This window comes from Xenopus laevis, chromosome 4L (assembly GCF_017654675.1).
Source record: "Xenopus laevis strain J_2021 chromosome 4L, Xenopus_laevis_v10.1, whole genome shotgun sequence".
Lineage (NCBI taxonomy): Eukaryota > Metazoa > Chordata > Amphibia > Anura > Pipidae > Xenopus > Xenopus laevis.
The window spans coordinates 105,190,986-105,210,791 of NC_054377.1; the positions used below are offsets into that span (position 1 = coordinate 105,190,986).

At 38.2% G+C, this 19,806-nt stretch overlaps 1 protein-coding gene across 1 annotated transcript; it reads left to right on the plus strand.

Annotated features, from left to right (window-relative positions):
* The first annotated feature begins 957 nt into the window (after positions 1–957).
* On the plus strand, positions 958–19,636 carry slc35a3.1.L (solute carrier family 35 (UDP-N-acetylglucosamine (UDP-GlcNAc) transporter), member A3, gene 1 L homeolog). The gene is made up of 8 exons (XM_018256932.2): positions 958–1,490; positions 4,754–4,958; positions 7,380–7,534; positions 10,443–10,565; positions 12,235–12,406; positions 12,813–12,931; positions 17,505–17,638; positions 19,048–19,636. Exons 1-8 carry the CDS (start codon positions 1,407–1,409, stop codon positions 19,136–19,138), a joined length of 1,083 nt encoding a protein of 360 aa, XP_018112421.1. The 5' UTR covers positions 958–1,406; the 3' UTR covers positions 19,139–19,636.
* The last annotated feature ends 170 nt before the right edge of the window (positions 19,637–19,806 follow it).

The following is a 19,806-nucleotide window of genomic DNA, read 5'->3' on the forward strand; positions in this document are numbered from 1 at the left end:
AACCTGACCCACAACCTCATACGTGAAAAATTAGTGTAATCACTACTGATCTGTACTAAAATCTATTTATCTCATATATTATTTAAAAAAAAACCTTGATCAAACTCCCATGCTCGATTGACCTTATTTATTAATTAAATAACCCAAATTAATCAGCTTGTTTTCCCAAATCGCTAGTTTTTGCCAGAAAACCCCCAAAAAAGTCTGATTTTCAGACTAAACCCCCCGAAGACCCTAATCGCTGAGATGGCAGATTTTCAGATTCTGGCTTTTTGCAGCATCAGGGTATGATAAATCCTGTAAAATTTAAGTTTTCTAATGAAAAAAAAACTCAAATTTCTCAAGTTTTTTCAATTCAGACTTTAATAAATAACCCTTATAGTGTAGACTGTAACTACAAATATATGATAAATGACACTTGTGTTAAAAGATGTGTAAGGCTTGTGAAAAAAAACCCATCAACAATAGTGACCTAGTCTGTATTTGCTTCGACCAGTCAGGTAAATAGGCTGACTTACTGTGTGATCGGTGGAAGCAAATACAGACTAGATTACACTGGGCACTATTGTTGATGGGTTATTGCCGGGCCTTATACATCTTTATGTTTAATACATAAATTATAAATTATATATTATATAAATTTGTAGTTACATTCATTCAGTCTGTACTATATATTGTTTATATGCTCTAAACACATACCATAGGGCAAGTGCAAAGGACAGGGCTCTTTAGTACCCTGCTCCTGCCAGTGCTCCCTAACTTATGTGTCTAAATGATGGTTACTTTTACAGTCTACCTTTGACTGTGCTTCAAAGTCCATTAGTACACTCCTACAATGTCTAGTACACTCCTGCAATAAGCATGTGCCCTTTCAGGTTTTGTGAATAAATTATGAATAATACTCCTGCTTTCTGGGAGTGTATGCCAGAAAAAGATCTGATATTTAAATAGCCCTGTATGTAAAGGTACACTCTCACCACACAAAGCTGTAGAGCCTTTCCCTCCTGCTGTTGACTTGGTGCAAATTGCACACAATGAGAGCCACTGTTTGCACTGGCTTCTTTCCTACCCGCATACCCGGATAAATCCTTAAGCATCCTGGAACAGCGTGTCCTCAATTGCATGAAACTTCAGATTCACGTTTCTCTACAGAGAAGTCGACACAGAACTAGGGGGTGATGTGCCCTGTGAATGGATTCATTGTTGGCTAAAGATTTTGTTTGCCATACAGGACAGTATGCTTATAGATTTGCATCAGAGGAATCCTGTGTGTCGGTGTTCTGTTTCGCTTTGTGGACAATTTTAGTGTGAAATAATTTAAAGAAAATAATATTAGCCAAGGAGCAACCGACTTTCTCCAGATACAGCAGAAATTTTGGAATGTGTTTAGCTGTGAAATATTTATAATGTCTGTCATGGAAAAAGTGAGTGAAGCAACGGAGCCTGGGACTGCAGAAGCTGCAAGCAATGAGCCTGTAAAAACGGAATCTGTATGTATAAATCAATTTATTACCTTGGTATTGGAGAGCAATTAGGAAGTACTTGTAATTTTGTATGTTTGCATGACAAACAGTGGAGTAACTATAGAGGGGGCAGATCCTGTGACCGTGGTTAACAGGCTGGACGTGACACGTGAAATATCATGGGTGACTTTCAATTTTGAGCATGTGACAGTTCACCTGTGATTTCCTGGGAGAGGGGTGTCATTTTTTTTACAGGGGGCCTAGGGCCCCAAAATTACACCACTAATCACAAGTTGTATATGTGCATTGACAACCCTTGATTTTCTGTTTTAGGTGTCGTGCCAGGTGCAGGTTAAATGCTAATGATCTTCTCCTGTGCCAGTTTTATTTTATTACCATCTGATGTTTCGACACTCAGCAGTCATTATCATAACTAGATACTGTGTATCATGATCTGGATGAATCAACCTTTATAGACATCTAAATTCTCCAGCTACTGAAAATTGATAAAGATTGAAACTGTTGACACACAGATAATTAGGTCACAGGCTAGTTTCCAGGTATGGTGAAATAGCTGAAGGGATTATAGTTAATGAAACAAAATAGCCATGAGATGTAGGCTTTAGCGTAGTGTACAGGAGATTGGACAATAAAGTCTAGCTCTAGCCAATGGCTTTTGCCTATCATGGCAATACTCACAGCAGTGTTCATGAGAATCTTTGCTCCCCATACCATATATTACTTAAAGGGATGGTTCACCTTTAAGTTAACTTTTAGTGTAATATCGAATGGTTTATTCTTAATTCTTAACATTTCAATTGCTCTACATTATTTATAGTTTTTTTAATTACTTGCCTTCTTCTTCTGACACTTGCCAGCTTTCAAATGGGGGTCACTGACCCCATCTAAAACAACAAATGCTAGGTAAGGCTAAAAATGTATTGTTATTGCTACTTTTTATTACTCATCTTTATAATCTCCTATTTGTATTCCAGTCTCTTATTCAAATCAATGCATGGTTGCTAGGGTAATTTGGCCCCTAGCAATCAGACTGTTGAACTTACAGACTGGAGAGCTGCTGAATAAAAAGCTAAATAACTCAAATAATAACACAAATAATAGAAATTGAATATCAATCGCAAATTGTCTCAGAACACCACCCTCTGCATCATAAAAAAAGTTCATTGAAAGGGCATGTAAAGGCAAAAAAATAAAATCCCATTTTTACGTTCGTTAATGAAAAAGAAACCTATCTCCAATATACTATAATTAAAAAATGTGTACAGTTTTTATAAGAAACCTGACTGTATGCAGTGAAATTCTCCCTTCATTTACTGCTGTGGATAGGAATTGTCAGATGGTCCCTAACTGCTGAGCAGGGAAACAATCATACTTATGAACAGCAGGGGGAGCCCCCGCCTTACTTTCCAGCCATGCAGAACTCAAGCAGCTTTGCTTATGACGATCCCTAAGCAGCCCAGACCACACTGAGCATGTGCACAGTCTTGGTCTTGCAAAGATGTTTAACAAAGTTACAAGATGGTGACCCCCTGTAGCCAACTTTGAACATAATGGACCACTGTCGATGACATTTTAATCCTAGCAGAAACAATATTATTTGTAATTTGAACTGGGAGGAATGACAGAAGGGAAATTACTTATGGAGTAGGGAGAAAGCTCAGAGGATAAATGAGCAGATTGCGTAGTTAAGGGATGCGGCTCACATGCAAATCTGGGGTTTTGATGTTCTTACATATACAGAAACAAAAGCCCAGTCATCAGATCAGGATTGCAGTTCCACAAATATTTGTACCCTGTACTCTAAAGTCTAGGGTTTAGGATGAAATGACATATGCAGAGGAAAACAAGGCCTTTATAACACCCTTGTCCACCTGTATGGTGATCAGCTTTGTTTATGATGATCCTTAAGCAGCACAGACCACACTGAGCATGTGCACAGTCTTGGTCTTGCAAAGATGTTTAACAAAGTAACAAGATGGTGACCCCCTGTAGCCAACTTTGAAAACATAAATAATTTGTTTGATTAGGCTTGTGGTGCAGTAAGTTCATGTTTATATTTAGTATAGAAAATACAGCATTTCTAGCCTTATTCTATTTTAGACTTTATATGCCCTTTAATATTCTAATTTTTGGAGGATTTGGAAAAGAATGTTAAACTGAACCTAAGCAAAATATTCTATGATGCGACTTTAAAGCACTAGAAAGCAATAAGGAAATGTTGTTTTTTTTCCAGAATTGTTATGCAATCTTTAGATTTTACTGAAATGTGAATATAAAACAATTCTGGAGTATGTAGCATTTGGCAGAATACAAAGATTAGGAGTATCCATAATTCCTATCCATATCAGTGTTTCAGAGGCTTTGCTGGAAACCTAAACTGAAATTTTAAGCATTAATTTAGTTACAGTATGTCATTTACAGCACAACTTTTGTGCCCCAAATCTGCACTGGGGCCCAGGAACTTCTAGCTACAGTCCTGGTCTGGGAACTTAATTTCTGTATATATAGGGTAGGCAAAATTTTGTATCTTCCATAATATGATGGTTTGTAACTTTACTTCAGATTCGTTAGAGTGGTATATATATATATACAGTGAGAAATTCATACCTTATATCAAGGATGCAAATAGAAAACTTTTTTTATATATAAAATATAAAGTAAAAGATTAGATCAGTGAAAGGAAAATGCCTTGTCCTTTTAAAGACAATAAAGTATGTGTTACATTTTTTTTTTCCAGATGCACATAACATTCATTATCTATCTTTCTTGGAAAAGTTGGCATGAAACCTCTCATTCAATAACTTTTTCTCACTGTCAGACTTCTGAATGCAGTGATTTTGATTCCTTTATAGGGTAGATTTATTATTTAAGCAGTCTGAGAAATAATCCTTATTTACAAACCATTTCCTGTGTTACTACAGAATCTGATTTGTACGGACTGTCCTAATTTCCCCATATAAGAGCAATATTTCTGTTTCCCAGAATAACCGTAACCCACCGTAAATGTGTGGTATTTACACTTTTATTGTCCTGTCAGCATTGAAACATATTTGGAAATGTGTTCCCTGTTTCTGTCTTGGCAATGCAAGCCATACAAAAGCTTCTATTCCATGCAACTGTACCAATATACAATGACCTTTGATTAAAACAGCATATACTCTTTGTTTCAATTTCGTAATTTCAATTAATGTATCTGCTTCAGATAAATCATGTTGATCTTTCAATGCTTTCAAACTAGGCCTTTGAGTCTTGTTCTTTTTTTCTTTCAGAATGAGTCAGCTCCCACAATGGCATCCCAGATAAAGTACATATCTTTGGGGGTATTGGTGCTCCAGACCACCAGTTTAGTGTTAACAATGCGCTATTCCCGCATGCAGAAGGAAGAAGGGCCACGATACCTACCGTCCACAGCTGTGGTCGCAGCCGAGGTGTTGAAGATTGTGGCCTGTATTCTGCTTGTTTATAAAGACAACAGTAAGTACATAAGATCCCACAAGTTTTTATCTTAAAGGAAAACATACTTTCCTTTTTTGACATGAGCTCATTTATTTGAGATTATATAGAAAAGGTGCATAAACACTGAACTGAACAAATTGTGTTTTTTACCCCTTAAAAGTAAAACAAATGACTTCCCAGCATCCCTTAGGCTTACAGTGTAATACAACAACTCCCTCATCGTGTTCCATAGTAATGTGATGGATTCTGTACACTTTATATGAAAAATAGCAAACAAGACTCCGTCACGGCATGTCAGCAACATTACGTCAGTTGGCTTCTGTTACATTGCTTCAAAAGTCAGAGCCACCAATTTAGAGAATAAAAAGGGACAGACAGGTACTGCTTTCAATTGTAACAACATTTACAAATAACTCCATAGGGACAAAACATTAGAAATTGACCCCCTTCATTTTGTGTCAATGGTACGTGCCAGGTCCTACTGTAAGAAATTGCGATCTTGATTTTGTTATTTACTATGAAAGCTGTTGTTCAGGGAACTTACATGAAGCCCTGATTATCATAACAAAGGTTTTCCTGTGATTATTAAGGCCTATGTCTGCTGTGGGGACCATAAAACTGATTGTGTATGCAAGAAAACTTGCTCAACAGGATGTAGGCAAGTCGCCAAATATGTAAGATATTCTTATGGACAACATCAATATTAATATGAAATATTAATATTAGTCCATAATAATACAATAACTGTAGGTTCTAACGGGGAGGTTTGGCAAAGAAATGACATTCAACCAACTGTATTACTGAAAAGAAGATTTATGTATAAAATCAAAACACACTAACACAATTACAGAAAATAATAAGCCATAATATGCACATAAGGAAAGGTACAAGGAAAAACCAATAATCTATAATTCAGAATGATATTTGCAATGCATATAAAAACAACCAGTGAGACAAATCAACAACTCTAACAAACAATAATCAACATCTACAGTATGTAAACAAGGAGAAAAAGGTTACAACAACTAATTCAAACAATATGCTCTAAACCCTCTTACACCTATAACCACACACACATAAGTAATAACTGTCAATGACAAAGAGATGCTGAGATAGTTACCAGTCCTTGGACAGAACGTCGGTCTCTGGGCCTGCAGAGTTTCTGTTCAGAGGTGGACCCCTGTACACAGAGGTCTGTTCCCCAAAACAGAACTCCAGAATGTACCTTGGACACATCTTTTATACTGTTTTTAGAGCCTCACCCCCCACAAGACAACTGGCTAAACAGAAGCTCAGATGGACTCTTGTTTCTTGTTAGATGACATAACTTTCCTGCACCATATGTAAAGGAAGGCTTTTGAGATCCTGTAATCGCTTGATCTCACAACAGGTTTTTACGACAGGCTCTTTGCATACTATTACAAGAATTTGTAGTTAGCCTTCATTTACACATTATGACGAAACTGTTAGGCTAAGGGCACACTAGGCGATAGCGCCGCGATTTGACTCGCGGCGACTTTTCGCCGCGACTTTTAATCCGCAATCGCTGGGGAAACTTTGGCGCTGGCGTCTATGGGGAATCGCGACAAATCGCCAGCGTAAAAACACACGCGGCGATCTTTTTTCTATTGTCGCTCGAAATCGCCTAGCGAGGCGATTTCAAGCGACAATAGAAAAAAGATCGCCGCGTGTGTTTTTACGCTCGCGATTCCCCATAGACGCCAGCGCAAAAGTTTCCACAGCGATTGCGGCTTAAAAGTCGCGGCGATAAGTCGCCGCGAGTCAAATCGCCGCGCTATCGCCTAGTGTGGCCTTAGCCTTAAGTCACATATCACCACCTCAGGTCCAACTGTTTAGCTTGAATACCCTGACGCCTCAGGCTCTTTCTTGGGTCTGTCTATGACTATTCTTTTGATCCCAGAGACTGCAGTGTTATCAGATAACTGTTTTTGCAACTCCCTGTCCCAGCATGTGTCCTTTTACCTGTCTCTTTGGCATTAACATTTGACATTATATTCACACATAAAATATTATATACATATAAAATCTTCCTTGTGAGGCTTATTTCTTACACTACATGTGATAAACTTGCATTGCATGAAAATACCTAATTTTGTGTATTTGAGCCTGTTACATGTGTAGCTTGGCACAAAACAGTGATTTGCATTGGCACAGAGTAATGGGACAATTTCTAGGTGAGAGAGAAGTCACTTGGGAGACTAGTTGCCATTACCCTTTTAATCCCTATAGCTCAACTGAGTAGGGAGATATACAGTTTATATGGGGTACATCATGATAAAACTGACTGTACTGTGTGTGAATGTGATAGTGATATTAGATGGTAAGCTCCACTGGGGCAGCGCTGCTCAAATGTTTTAGAGCTATATAAATACCAGATACTAATCCTGCTCTTTGTGTGACTTCACCATTACTTTTTAGATTATAATCTCAGATCTCTGAAAAGAGTGCTGCAAGATGAAATAGTCAACAAACCGATGGACACTCTGAAGCTAGCGATACCTTCTGGGATTTATACCCTGCAGAATAACCTTCTTTACGTAGCACTGTCCAACCTTGATGCAGCCACTTATCAGGTACTGGGCATTTTAGGAATGTGACCATAGCTTTCATCTGTCAGCTCTGACTGAATGTTCAAATTAATTTACATCATTCATTTAAAAACTGTGTTACTCCAAACCAAATGTTTATATATATATATATATTCATATAAATACATACCTCCCAACTGTCCTATTTTTCGCAGGACAGTCCCGATTTTGATAGCTCAGTCCGCAGTCCCGGATTGTTACTGAAATGTTTTAACTTTCTCTGTGATCTCCTGCACTGAACAGCCAGAAAAACATACAAAGTTTCTAAAACGTAATTGGCTGTTGGCAGAGAGCCCAGAATATGTGGCAGGTGCACGTAGATACATTTGTAATAATTTAAGATAAGCAAAGAAGCAATTGTAACAATTTAAGATAAGCAGGTCTCTTGAGGAAACTGTGACTTGCAGCTTAAAGGAGAAGTAAACTCCCCATTGTGGTAAATCCCCATTGTCCCCCCTCCCCTGACCCCCCTTCCTGCATCCCCCCTTCATGATCTTACCCCTGAATTCTTTCCCCTCTAGAAATAGTGACTGCATATGCAGAGTGAGCGCAGCGGAGCTCACAGGCGCCATCTTCTTCTCTTCAGGAATCTTCAGGTCTTCTTCCTCCCCTTCTGCAATTTCCATCTCTTTTGGCGGATGCGCAGTTGTCATGAACCGGAAGATTACTCCAACTGTACATGCGCCAATATGCCGGTCGCTCCACGAAGATTACCGAAGAGAAAAAGACGGCGCCCATGAACTCTGCTGAGCTCACTCTGCATGTGCGGTCGATATTTCTAGAGGGGAAAGAATTCAGGGGTAAGGCTGTGCAGGGGGGAGGCAGGTAGGGGGGCCAGCAGAGAGGGACTTATCACAAAGGGGGGTTTAGTTCTCCTTTAAAGGGCAATTCGCTTTCATTAGAAAAACTGTAATAACACACAAAAGCCACAGAAATGTGTTCAAACTTGCATAACCTGCCAAATTTTGTAAAATGAACATGGTAATTAGGGGATGTAGCCACAAATGAGGGTGGTCAAAAAATTTGCACTACAATTCTTTTTGTCCCTCTTTCTATTTCAAAAATGTTGGGAGGTATGTAAATATACTGACTGAAGTACCTGGTGAACTTGTGAATTGTTTAGGCTCAGAGGGAAAGTACCCTGGGCCAGTCTGTCTTTTACAAAAGGGGAATACCAGCCCAGGGTAATCACAACAAGAAGATGCAAACATTAGCTCTAATTTTAGTAGGAAGTAGTCCACATGACAAGTTTCGGGCAACAAGGGCCCTTTTTCAAGTGTGTACAAATCAGTCTAAAACAAAGTCTTTATAGCACCACACTGGACACCCCCCCCCCCCAAAATTCCTTGTGAAGCCTGTTAACCCATTAGTCCAGGTAAGCAGTTAGTGACATATTCACCAGGTTGTGCCTAACAAATTGGCATTTCCTGACAAATGTCACTTTCTTTGCCTGTTGCAGGGAATTGCATAATGCAACCCATGACATGTAAGCACTTGTGAGAAACACAAAAAAAGAGGAAGCAGGAGCAAGTGAAGAAAGAGACAGAGAATAAAAGAGGTGAAGAAAGAGACAGAGAATAAAAGAGGTGACAAAGAACAGTGCTAAAAGGGAGAACAGAAAAAAGCAATATTATATAAAAATGGGAAGCTGGGGTGGTAATGGGAAAAACAATATTAGAAGTAGTAGAAGGGGTGAGCAAGAATGTCCTCTAAAAAAAGAGGAAGGGGAAAATATGGAGGCACTGTGGTCGTGTCTATTGTCTTTTCTATATCCTTTCACATCCATGGAAGAGATTTGTTATCCTGTATAAATGTACTCATCCCATAATAAGTATTAGAGGACAAAGGAGAACAGGATCTTTATTCTGAAGGCAGATTCTCTAATGCTTTAATAAACACCCTAAGCAGAAATACACAGCATTAAATTTAGTACTAAGTTGAGTTTCTGTAGCCTTTTTGATCTTTTGAATCTGTAGCTATTAGTGTAGACTAGTAAGGCCTATAATCTTTTGTTATTCAGTTTATTTAAGCCCTACTGCTTAAATGCTGTCTTTACGTGTTTTACCAGTTATTTCTGTTTAACTGTGGTCACAGTGCAAACATGGATACACACAAAACAAGTCAAGCATTCTGCCACGCTGTAGCCATTGCTTTGTTAAAGGGACAGTATACCACTTTCTTTAACATTAGTTCAGTGAATAAGGCTTGTGCTGAACATTAAGAAATATAAATATTTTGTCAATTCTTTTGCTACACAGGGTAAAATCTGAAATGGAATGGAAAGGAAAGTCACATTCAATTTCCATTTCGTACAAACACAAACCAAAAAAAATATCTGTCCACTTAAAAGTGCCCTGTAATACAGATACCTCCCTTCCCCCAGCTACAGCCATCGATATAATAAGTGGCTCATTATATAGAATTCTTATTAATATAACTTAATGTTTTTACTCTTGTGCAGGTGTTCAAGGGCAGCAATATTGTCTACTTATCCCTCTGTAGACTATAGAAGCACTACACTTTCTGTTTATATCCATTAGGGGTGCTGTTTCTATGTCCTATGTCATTCTCCTGTTAAATTGCAATGATGTACAGGCTATTTAGAGGGTAAATAAGAAGTTCTACACAAACCAAATGGCTGTTTTTCTTTTTAATGACAATGGGTTACAATGTGTGATACCTTAGACAAGATAGAGCTCTTTCTTTTTAGGAATAGTATGACATTTCAGTTTACAGTCCAACTGCAGCAGATTGATTTCTTTAGACAGACTAAGCTCACATAATTGACTTTAGGTATTGTTTTGTAATGAATATATATTCAGGTATTATAGTAGCGCCATTAAGAGGTCACTTTTGATTTGTGTTCTAATATTTACTCAATTGTATTTTTCAGGTGACATATCAGCTGAAAATCCTCACAACAGCTCTGTTCTCCGTGTGCATGCTACAGAAAAAACTGGCAACGCATCAGTGGGTTTCATTGCTCATACTGATGGCTGGTGTAGCATTAGTTCAGGTAAATCCCAAGTATACAACAGAACCTTCTTCTCACTTTGTGGATAATGTATCACATGTATTGCTAGGCCTCACCATTTAAGAGAGTTATCGATTAATTTATGGGTGAGAGGATACCCTTGTGGTACATTTGGATCTTCAATTGGACCACTATAGCTAAAAGGAATATGCTTCCTCTGTGCTTTTTCATATATTGAAGTATTGCTTTTGTTAGCATTTATGGTGAAATTCCCCCTCCTGATCAAAACGAAAATCCTCTCATTTCTGAGAGGAACTTTATTGAGAAGTTAATAGTGTTTTTACAGTTTTACGTTCTGGAGTGGCACTTTCTCATCAGTTTTGGCAGAAGGGCGGGATTTGTGAAACATGTACAGGTATAGGAACAAGGATCAGGAATGATTGGCACCTGAGGTTTTCTGGATAAGGGATCTTGCCATAATTTGGATCACCATATATTAAGTCTGCAAAAATGAATTTAAATATTAAATAAACCTAATTATTTTGTTTTGCCACCAATATAGAGTGCAGCATAAGCAGGATCAAGTACATTATTAAAGGGCATGTAAAGTCTAAAATAGAATAAGGCTAGAAATGCTGTATTTTGTATACTAAATATAAACATGAACTTACTGCACCACAAGCCTCATCAAACAAATAATGTATGTTTTCAAAGTTAGCTACAGGGGGTCACCATCTTGTAACTTTGTTAAACATCTTTGCAAGACCAAGACTGTGCACATGCTTAGTGTGGTCTGGGCTGCTTAGGGATCATCATAAACAAAGCTGCTTGAGTTCTGCATGGCTGGGAAGTAAGGCGGGGGCTCCCCCTGCTGTTCATAAGTATGATTGTGTCCCTGCTCAGCAGTTAGAGACCATCTGACAATTCCTATCCACAGCAGTAAATGAAGGGAGAATTTCACTGCATACAATCAGATTTCTTATAAAAACGGTACACATTTTTTAATTAAAGTATATTGGAGATAGGTTTCTTTTTCATTAAAGAAAGTAAAAATGAGATTTTTGCCTTTTTTGGCTTTTTTTAAAAATTTGAATTATTGACTTAAAATGAACCTATTGGAGATGCATTTTCCATAAGTCATAGCTTTCTGAATTACCAGTTTCCAAATAAAGGATCACCATACAGGTGGACAAGGGTGTTGTTTTCCTCTGCATATGTCATTTCATCCTAAAGCCAAGACTTTAGAGTACAGGGTACAAATATTTGTGGAACTGCAATCCTGATCTGATGATTGTACTTTTGTTTCTATATATGTAAGAACATCAAAACCCCAGATTTGCATGTGAGCTGCATCCCTTAACTATGCAATCTGCTCATTTATCCTCTGAGCTTTCTCCCTATTCCATAAGTAATTTCCCTTCTGTCATTCCTCCCTGTTCAAATTACAAATAATATTGTTTCTGCTAGGATTAAAATGTCATCGACAGTGGTCCATTATGTTTATCCTTGGATTTTTGCTTCCAGTAAAAGAGATTTGGAGGCTTGGTGATGTTGCTGCTGCTGCTGCCAAACATATCTATCTTGCAACTGGAAGGATGACCATATTTTATAGTGCTGTAGTAAATGCTTCTGATATATCTGATACATGTGTGACTTGGTTTGAGTTCTCTCTCTCCAGAGCTCATTGCAATGTATTCTGAACCCTTTTTAGTGGCCTGCCGATTCTTCAAAAACTCCAAACAAAGAGGTATCTATGGGCTCTGGCATTGTAGGCCTCATGGCTGTCATCACTGCTTGTTTTTCCAGTGGCTTTGCTGGGGTCTATTTTGAAAAGATTCTAAAAGAAACTAAGCAGTCCCTGTGGATAAGGAATATACAGCTTGGTAAGTTGCAAATACAAGCACATTGTGCACCACTGTACAGTAGTATTAAATGAAGTTTCAATCAAGGAGCAAACAGACAAAAGTGCTGTAGCAAAGACCTTTCTTCCACACTGAAAACAGTCTAGCTTTAATAATAACATCACACAAGTTAGCCATAATTATATAACTAATATAAACCAATGATATATTTGCTTTCATTTCCTTATAACTGATTGGTTGCCTATTTATGAGGCTGATGCAAATTAGCGCGATTCTCCGCAGGCGAATAAATTCGCAAAACGGCCGCAAAAATTCGCTGGCGGCAAAAAAAAACGTGAATTTTTCGGCAAAGCGAAACGGTGCAGATTCGCCCAACTTTCTGTGTTTCTTCTCACTAGGTATGCTGATATTTCTATCTTTTTTGCAGGAGTCTTTGGATGGATGTTTGGTCTAATGGGAGTTTTTATTTATGATGGAGAGCGTGTCTCTAAGGCGGGATTCTTCCAAGGATACAATAATCTAACATGGACTGTTGTGGCTCTGCAGGTAACCTTCCAGAGGAAAGTGTTCCCACCAGTTTTAGAGCACGATAACAGCTGCATGCCTATCCCCATAGTAAAACATGCCATATGGGAGGGTAGATGCTTTCAATACAGAACTGGGAGAACTTGCTGTTAAAACTGGAACACCTATCCAATGTAGGTTATTATTAACATGTATTTATATAGTGCCAACAGATTGCGTAGCACTGTCTCAGTGATTTTATTATTGTTGTTACATTCCAAACTTATTTTCTACTAATCTCAGTTAAAGAACATCTTAGAATTTTCTTTCATTATACTAAAAACTTTTTTGGGTGGCGATTAATTTCAAGAATGCTCTCCTTGTTAGTCAGCCGTCAGGGGTGTAACTATGAGGAAACACACCCTGCTGTTCCCAGGGGAGGGGCAGGAGTGTATAGGGCTAAGTAAAACCCTAAATAATGACCAACATTAATATTTCTTGGTAGAAAAGGTCAATTTACCAATGTTTTGGGGGCCTTTTCTTTGTCTGTGTTTTGTATGCAGGAGGAGAAAAGGTGGTCTGCTCTCAACCTCTCCTTTGTGTATCTGCAGTGACAGGCACATAGATTTCTAAATATAATTCTAAGCAACTTTCTTAAATACATATATACAGTAAATAAATAAATATATATATATATATATATATATATATATATATATATATATATATATATATGTAAGGATATTCTGGGCTATCCAGAAGACAAATGGTTAAAGTGTCCAACTATTGGTATGAGCATGGGTTACACTGCGACTTACACAACAGGGTCACGGCCTTCGCCAAGTGGAAGCTTCCTTTAAGAGGTAGTAGAACTACACCACACAGGCTATTATATGCAAAAGATAGATAAATTGGACGCCAGGAGGTTCTTGATGGTGAAATAACAGATGGATTTATTTACAAGAGCAACAATATTGACCACAGGTTTTCTCACGTATGAGGCAATGCAGGTGTAACAAGTCACAGAGGAGGGTAGATAGAGGAGGATGATACAGCAATCACAGATTTCACTCCCATAAGTCAAATAGTCAAGCGTACATCAATTCCCTCAGGCATTATACCTTTAAGTGGTCCGAATACCATCCATTGGAGTAGTTAGGAAGAAGAAGTCTAGCCTATCCACTGTGGTCCCTTCACTAAAGGCATACAAGGAAACCTTGTGGGAAGCTACTCCCTGCTATTATCCTTGATGGAGCACACAACTGCTCTTTCTATATAATCTATCTTACTCTCCTAGAGAGTCTATTAGGTACTAGGTACAGGTCCCTTTAGGGCAGTGGCTTTACTGGGCCTTGGTGTACCCAGCAGCCAAAGAGGAAGAGGCCACTCCTTTCCAACACTATATGGAAGTGTGGAGGTAAGTGGTCATACACCCTTTGGCCAATGACTGATAGTGAAATACTTAAACTAGATACATGGACTTTGGCCTAGTAACTAGGAATAAGGAAGGGTAGGGATTTAAAGCTATAGGAGCCTAGCAGATCCTATAGGTCCCTATATATATATATATATATATATATATATATATATATATATATATATATATATATATATATATATATATATATATATATATATATATATATATAGTGTATATATATATATATATATATATATATATATATATACAAAAGTGTGCAATCCATTAAACGATGTTACATGCCTGGGTGTAGGAGTAGATTGTAAAACATCATATTACAAGGCAATCACAGGTGTTTGGTGATAAACAAAAAAATATAACAGACGTTTCGGTCTCAACAGAGAACTTTATCAAGGTTACAGTGCTATACTGTACACTCTATTCCCAGATATTGGTTTATGCTCTGAAGTAATTATAAATATTGTTGCTATGAAATGTACTTACTTATAATCAGTCCTTTGCAGATTGGCGGACTTTACGGACAGGCATATCTCCAACCTTTTTCTCCTTTCCTTCCCCTTTTATGCCCAGTTTACTCTGTACTCTGTTCTCCTCTCCTTTCACCTTTTATCATTCCTGTTATATATGTATATATAAATACATTAACAAAGAAATGATTTGCAGCATGCCTACTAATGTAAGTCTGCAGGCTAATGTATAATGTTGTGTTAGGCATTATATATAGTTATAAGAATGTTGTATTTATCTGGCACTCGTGTGAGCAGTTCTGCTTTTCACGGCTGAGTTGAGCTGCGGCTGACACAGAACAAACAACTGTTGCCCTCTAGTGGGGACTCCCACTACCAATTTTCAGTGATGTTTGTATTTGTAGTCAGCTCTCCTGCAGCCAAAACTACAGTCCCCACAATGTCTAGCACGTTAAAGGAAAACTATACCCCCCAAACAATGTAGGTCTCTATAAAAAGATATTGCATAAAACAGCTCATATGTAAAATCCTGCTTCATGTAAATAAACTATTTTCATAATAATATACTTTTCTAGTAGTATGTGCCATTGGGTAATCACAAATAGAAAATTGCCATTTTAAAAAATAAGGGCCGCCCCCTGGGATCGTAGGATTCACTGTACTCACAAACATACCAACAAACCATATATGTTAGGTCACATGAGCCAATTAACAGACAGAGTTGTGTCTTTTGCTTCCACACTTCTTCCTGTTACAGTTAGAATTGAAGTATTTCTGGTCAGGTGATCTCTGAGGCAGCACACAGACCATCACGAAATGGTGGCTCAAGGCAAGAGATGTAAAAGGGCAATATTTACTTAAATATATATTCCAGTTTGGTAAGATTCTTTAATATGCCACTTACTATGATATGAACTATCTGTTGCTTAAGTGTTCATTTTGGGGGTATAGTTTTCCTTTAAAGGAAAACTATACCCCCCAAACAATGTAGGTCTCTATTAAAAGATACTGAGTAAAACAGCTCATGTGTAAAACCCTGCTTCATGTAAATGAACCATTATCATAATAATATACTTTTTTAGTAGTATGTGCCATTGGGTAATCATAAATAGAAAATTGCCATTTTAAAAAATAAGGGCCGCCCCCTGAGATCGTAAGATTCACTGTACACACATACATACCACATGTAAGGTCACATGAGCCAATTAACAGACAGAGAGTTCTGCCTTTTGCTTCCTCACTTCTTCCTGTTACAGTTAGTGTTGTAGTATTTCTGGTCAGGTGATCTCTGAGACAGCACAGATAGAGTCACGAAATGGTGGTTCAAGGCAAGAGATGTAAAAGGGCAATATTTATGTAAATATATATTCCAGTTTGGTAAGATTCTTTAATATGCCATTCAATTTGATATAAACTATCTGTTGCCTAAGTATTCATTTTGGGGGTATAGTTTTCCTTTAAGTGAATAACAGTCCTGCGAAAGAGTCTAGAAGTGTACAAAGCATAGCAGGTATATTGGTTGGAGGAGAGCGTCTCACTGCCCAGTACAAGGCACATTGTCAGATAAGGAAGTGAAGCTGTGGTAAAATATTAACTTGTCATGTTGTTTTAAATTAGAAAATGAGACACATACACACACACATACAGTATAATGGAATATGCTGCTGCTAAGTAGATCTCTAAGGGATAGTGGTAAAGACTGTTAGACATTAAAAGGAAGAGAGATACGTCTTTCTAGCAGGAAGGATATTATGTGCTATAAAATAAGCAAGAGGGATTGCTAGAGTTTCTAAATGACTGTAAATGAGTAATATTCTGGGAAAAGCACTAACAAAGTTCTGTATCAAGCTGTGCTTAAGTACAGTAAGGCCAGTTCTAACTTAATGGGAGATGAATGCCATGGTAGGGGATGGCTTTTAGTTTGACTTAGCAATACTTGTTACATACCTCTGTTATTGTTGTGAAAAATTAATGTTCCTTGCAAAAGAAAACATTATAATCAATGTTTTTTTTTAGTTTTATAACAATGGGTATTGAAGCAACCCCTAACAACTCCATAAGGTCTATGGTATAACGTGTTTTCTCTACCACTTAAAAAAAAGGCAAGAGGAGCAAACACAACCTTCTGACCCACATCTATTACCGTTGACAGGACTGGAATCCCCATTAAAAGTTTTGATAGCCTCAAGGCGTGATGCTTCACATAGCAAACAAGGCTGTTCAACTGAATGAATGGAGCTGAGAGAAGCCTCTGAACAAAACTATTTTAGCCATGAAAACCTTGCCTCAGGTGGCACTTTACCAGGGCCAACAAAAAGCTGCACTTGCTAACTTTAACAGCAATGACAGACAAGAAGATTAGTCACTTACAATAAATCTCCTCTTCTGTGGGCAGCTAACTTACTCTAAATACTTGCAAGGGAACTTTGGATGGCTTTGGAAAAATGAAGCAATTTGTATCTGCCGGTGATCTACATTATTGACAGAGGATAAACTCCCCGTCTGTCTTATCCCAAAGTGTTAAATTCCTTATTTTTTATAAAGAAATTCTGCTTTTTAAGTGCAGAGAGCACAATTGCCTCAGGTGCCAACAAACCCAGTAGTGTTGCTGCCTTTGTAAGACCATTGTTTACCATAATTTTAAAGCTTCTATGAAATGTTAGCCTGAACTTTGTCTTTGTCATTTTTTTTCTTTAAATTTCTGCAGGCTCTGGGCGGATTGGTGGTCGCCACTGTTATTAAATATGCTGACAACATCTTAAAAAGTTTTGCAGCATCTATCTCAATCATTTTGTCCACACTAATCTCCTACTTCTGGTTGAAGGACTTTGTCCCCACAAGGTACAGTCACATGATCACTTTTACAAATTTTATAAGTATAAAGTTGGCGATACATTGAAAGAGCTGCTCATGTGGCAAGGTCATCAAACAAGCAGATATGTTCCCATAGATCCACAATATTGGGCTAATCATTTGACCATAAGTCCAATCACAACAATGCCAAGGACCTCATTAACGAGCCAATGTAGTCCTCATTCCGACAAGATTTTTAAACCTATCTGATCAATATCTTGCTAATTTTTGGGCAGACATTGATCCAGTAGGCCAATCAGAGTGATCCCATACACAGGCAGATAACTCAAACTGAAGGGGCCAATTAGCTGCTGGGGCCAATAGATCACATTACAATGAAGGGGATATGAAAATTTAGAGCAAGGACCACATCAATGAGCCCATGCGGTCCTCAATCCGACAGAAAAATCAAGCTTTCTCGATCGTGATTGGACGATTTTTGGCCAAATTAGGGGGGCCTATCTGAGGGCCCCATACACATGCAGATAGTGTTGCCACCTGGCCGGTATTTTACCAGCCTGGCCGGTAAAACACCAGCCAAGGCCAAGGCCGGTATTACAAATTTACCGACAATGTAGCTGCTGGTAAATTTATAATACATCAAACAAATGCCGGTGGCCTGCACCCAGCCTAGTAAAAACTAACCTTTTTGCTGCTGGCTTGAGTCCAAACGAGTGTTGTGGCCCCACCCCCTTTGACGCCATGACCAGCCCAGCCAATCACGAGCCATGGATCCACCCCCTTAATTGTCGCGACCCGCCCCTTTGCAGCCAGGGCCCGCCCTTTTATTCCCGCCCCCTCCACCAGCCGGTAGAGATTTTTTTAAAAGGTGGCAACCCTACATGCAGATAAGCTTCCGAATCAGTCTAAAGGACCCTAATCGGCAGCATAAATCTGCCCGTGTGGCCACCTAAAGGGTAGGACTACACGGATGCTGCATGCTGTGTCTGCATTTGACAGTCGTGTCGCTTGGGATCAACGCTGCAACTTCATCCGACAATGCATTTACTTACCTTATTTTCGTTGCATGTGATTTGACGCTGTCGTTTTGTCGCAGCGGGTCGGATCGCGCTGAAAATGTCTGTGTAGTCCTACCCTCAGAGTCATGTCACGTTGGTTTCTTTGACAGCTGTGGGAGATGTCACACAGGTGACAAAGCACACGAGAATACCTCTTCATTCTGCACTGAAAGGGAATTGTGCAAATATGCAAACAAAGACATTTTGACATGATTGCACAATTCAAATGTTTTAAATGCAGATTCCTGTTATGCAAAATTAAGAGGTATTTGCAGATACTTTGTCGCCCAAGGGGTGTGCCATCGCTCATAAAAATGAACTATTACTGTTTTATATGAAAATAAAGGCGAAAATAAAATTTTCTTTTCTTTTCCTTAGTGTATTTTTTGTCGGAGCATTGTTAGTGGTTGCAGCTACATTTCTTTATGGTTATGTTCTGAAACCATCAGCAACCGCTATCAAAGCCTGAGGACTGGTAAGGACAAAGATGGCATTAGCTGCTATTTATTCTGAGGATGAAGACAACCCAAGATAGCTGTGCGGCACACGGAGTAAAGACCAAAGAATGTGAAGCTGCTGATCTTTAACAAGATGGACACTATTTAATTCTTTTTTCTTTAAAAAGAAAATGTATATTTTGTTAATACTTGAACATGAACTCATTAGGTTTTCCTGATGGCTGCACAACTTTTCTTATTGGGTCATTTTTGTGTTTTGCAGACTATGTCAAATATTTAATCTTTAAAATCTGTTTGTTTTTTTGTGGTGGCTGGGTCTGTCATACCCACCTGAATCTGATTTTAGATATGTTTAAGGAGCAGCTGAAAATGAAAAAGAACTTTGCTTTTTTGCACAAATTCAGGAAATCTTTGGTATGTGTTTTATACAAGAGAGATTTAGCGTCTCACTGCATTTGTGAGATTATCATGTAGATCAAAACTGGGAAAATAAACAATTTTTACCAATATTATGGTCCTTCAGTTTTCTCTGAAGTGTGGATAGATAAACGGAAATTATTTTACTTTCATTTTCACTTAATATCTCGTTCTGATATAGAGCATTTTGTACCACTGATTGCTGTGTAGATCCATAAGAAATATGTAAGTGTAAGAAGCAGATTCTGAACAACTTGTTAGT

Bases quoted from the DNA above. Each gene is read 5' to 3' on its own strand.
- slc35a3.1.L (XM_018256932.2), top strand. From the start codon at position 1,407: ATGTCTGTCATGGAAAAAGTGAGTGAAGCAACGGAGCCTGGGACTGCA. The intron at 7,535-10,442 runs GTACTGGGCATT...TGTATTTTTCAG, and splicing joins TTGATGCAGCCACTTATCAG to GTGACATATCAGCTGAAAAT. The intron at 17,639-19,047 runs GTACAGTCACAT...TCTTTTCCTTAG, and splicing joins AAGGACTTTGTCCCCACAAG to TGTATTTTTTGTCGGAGCAT.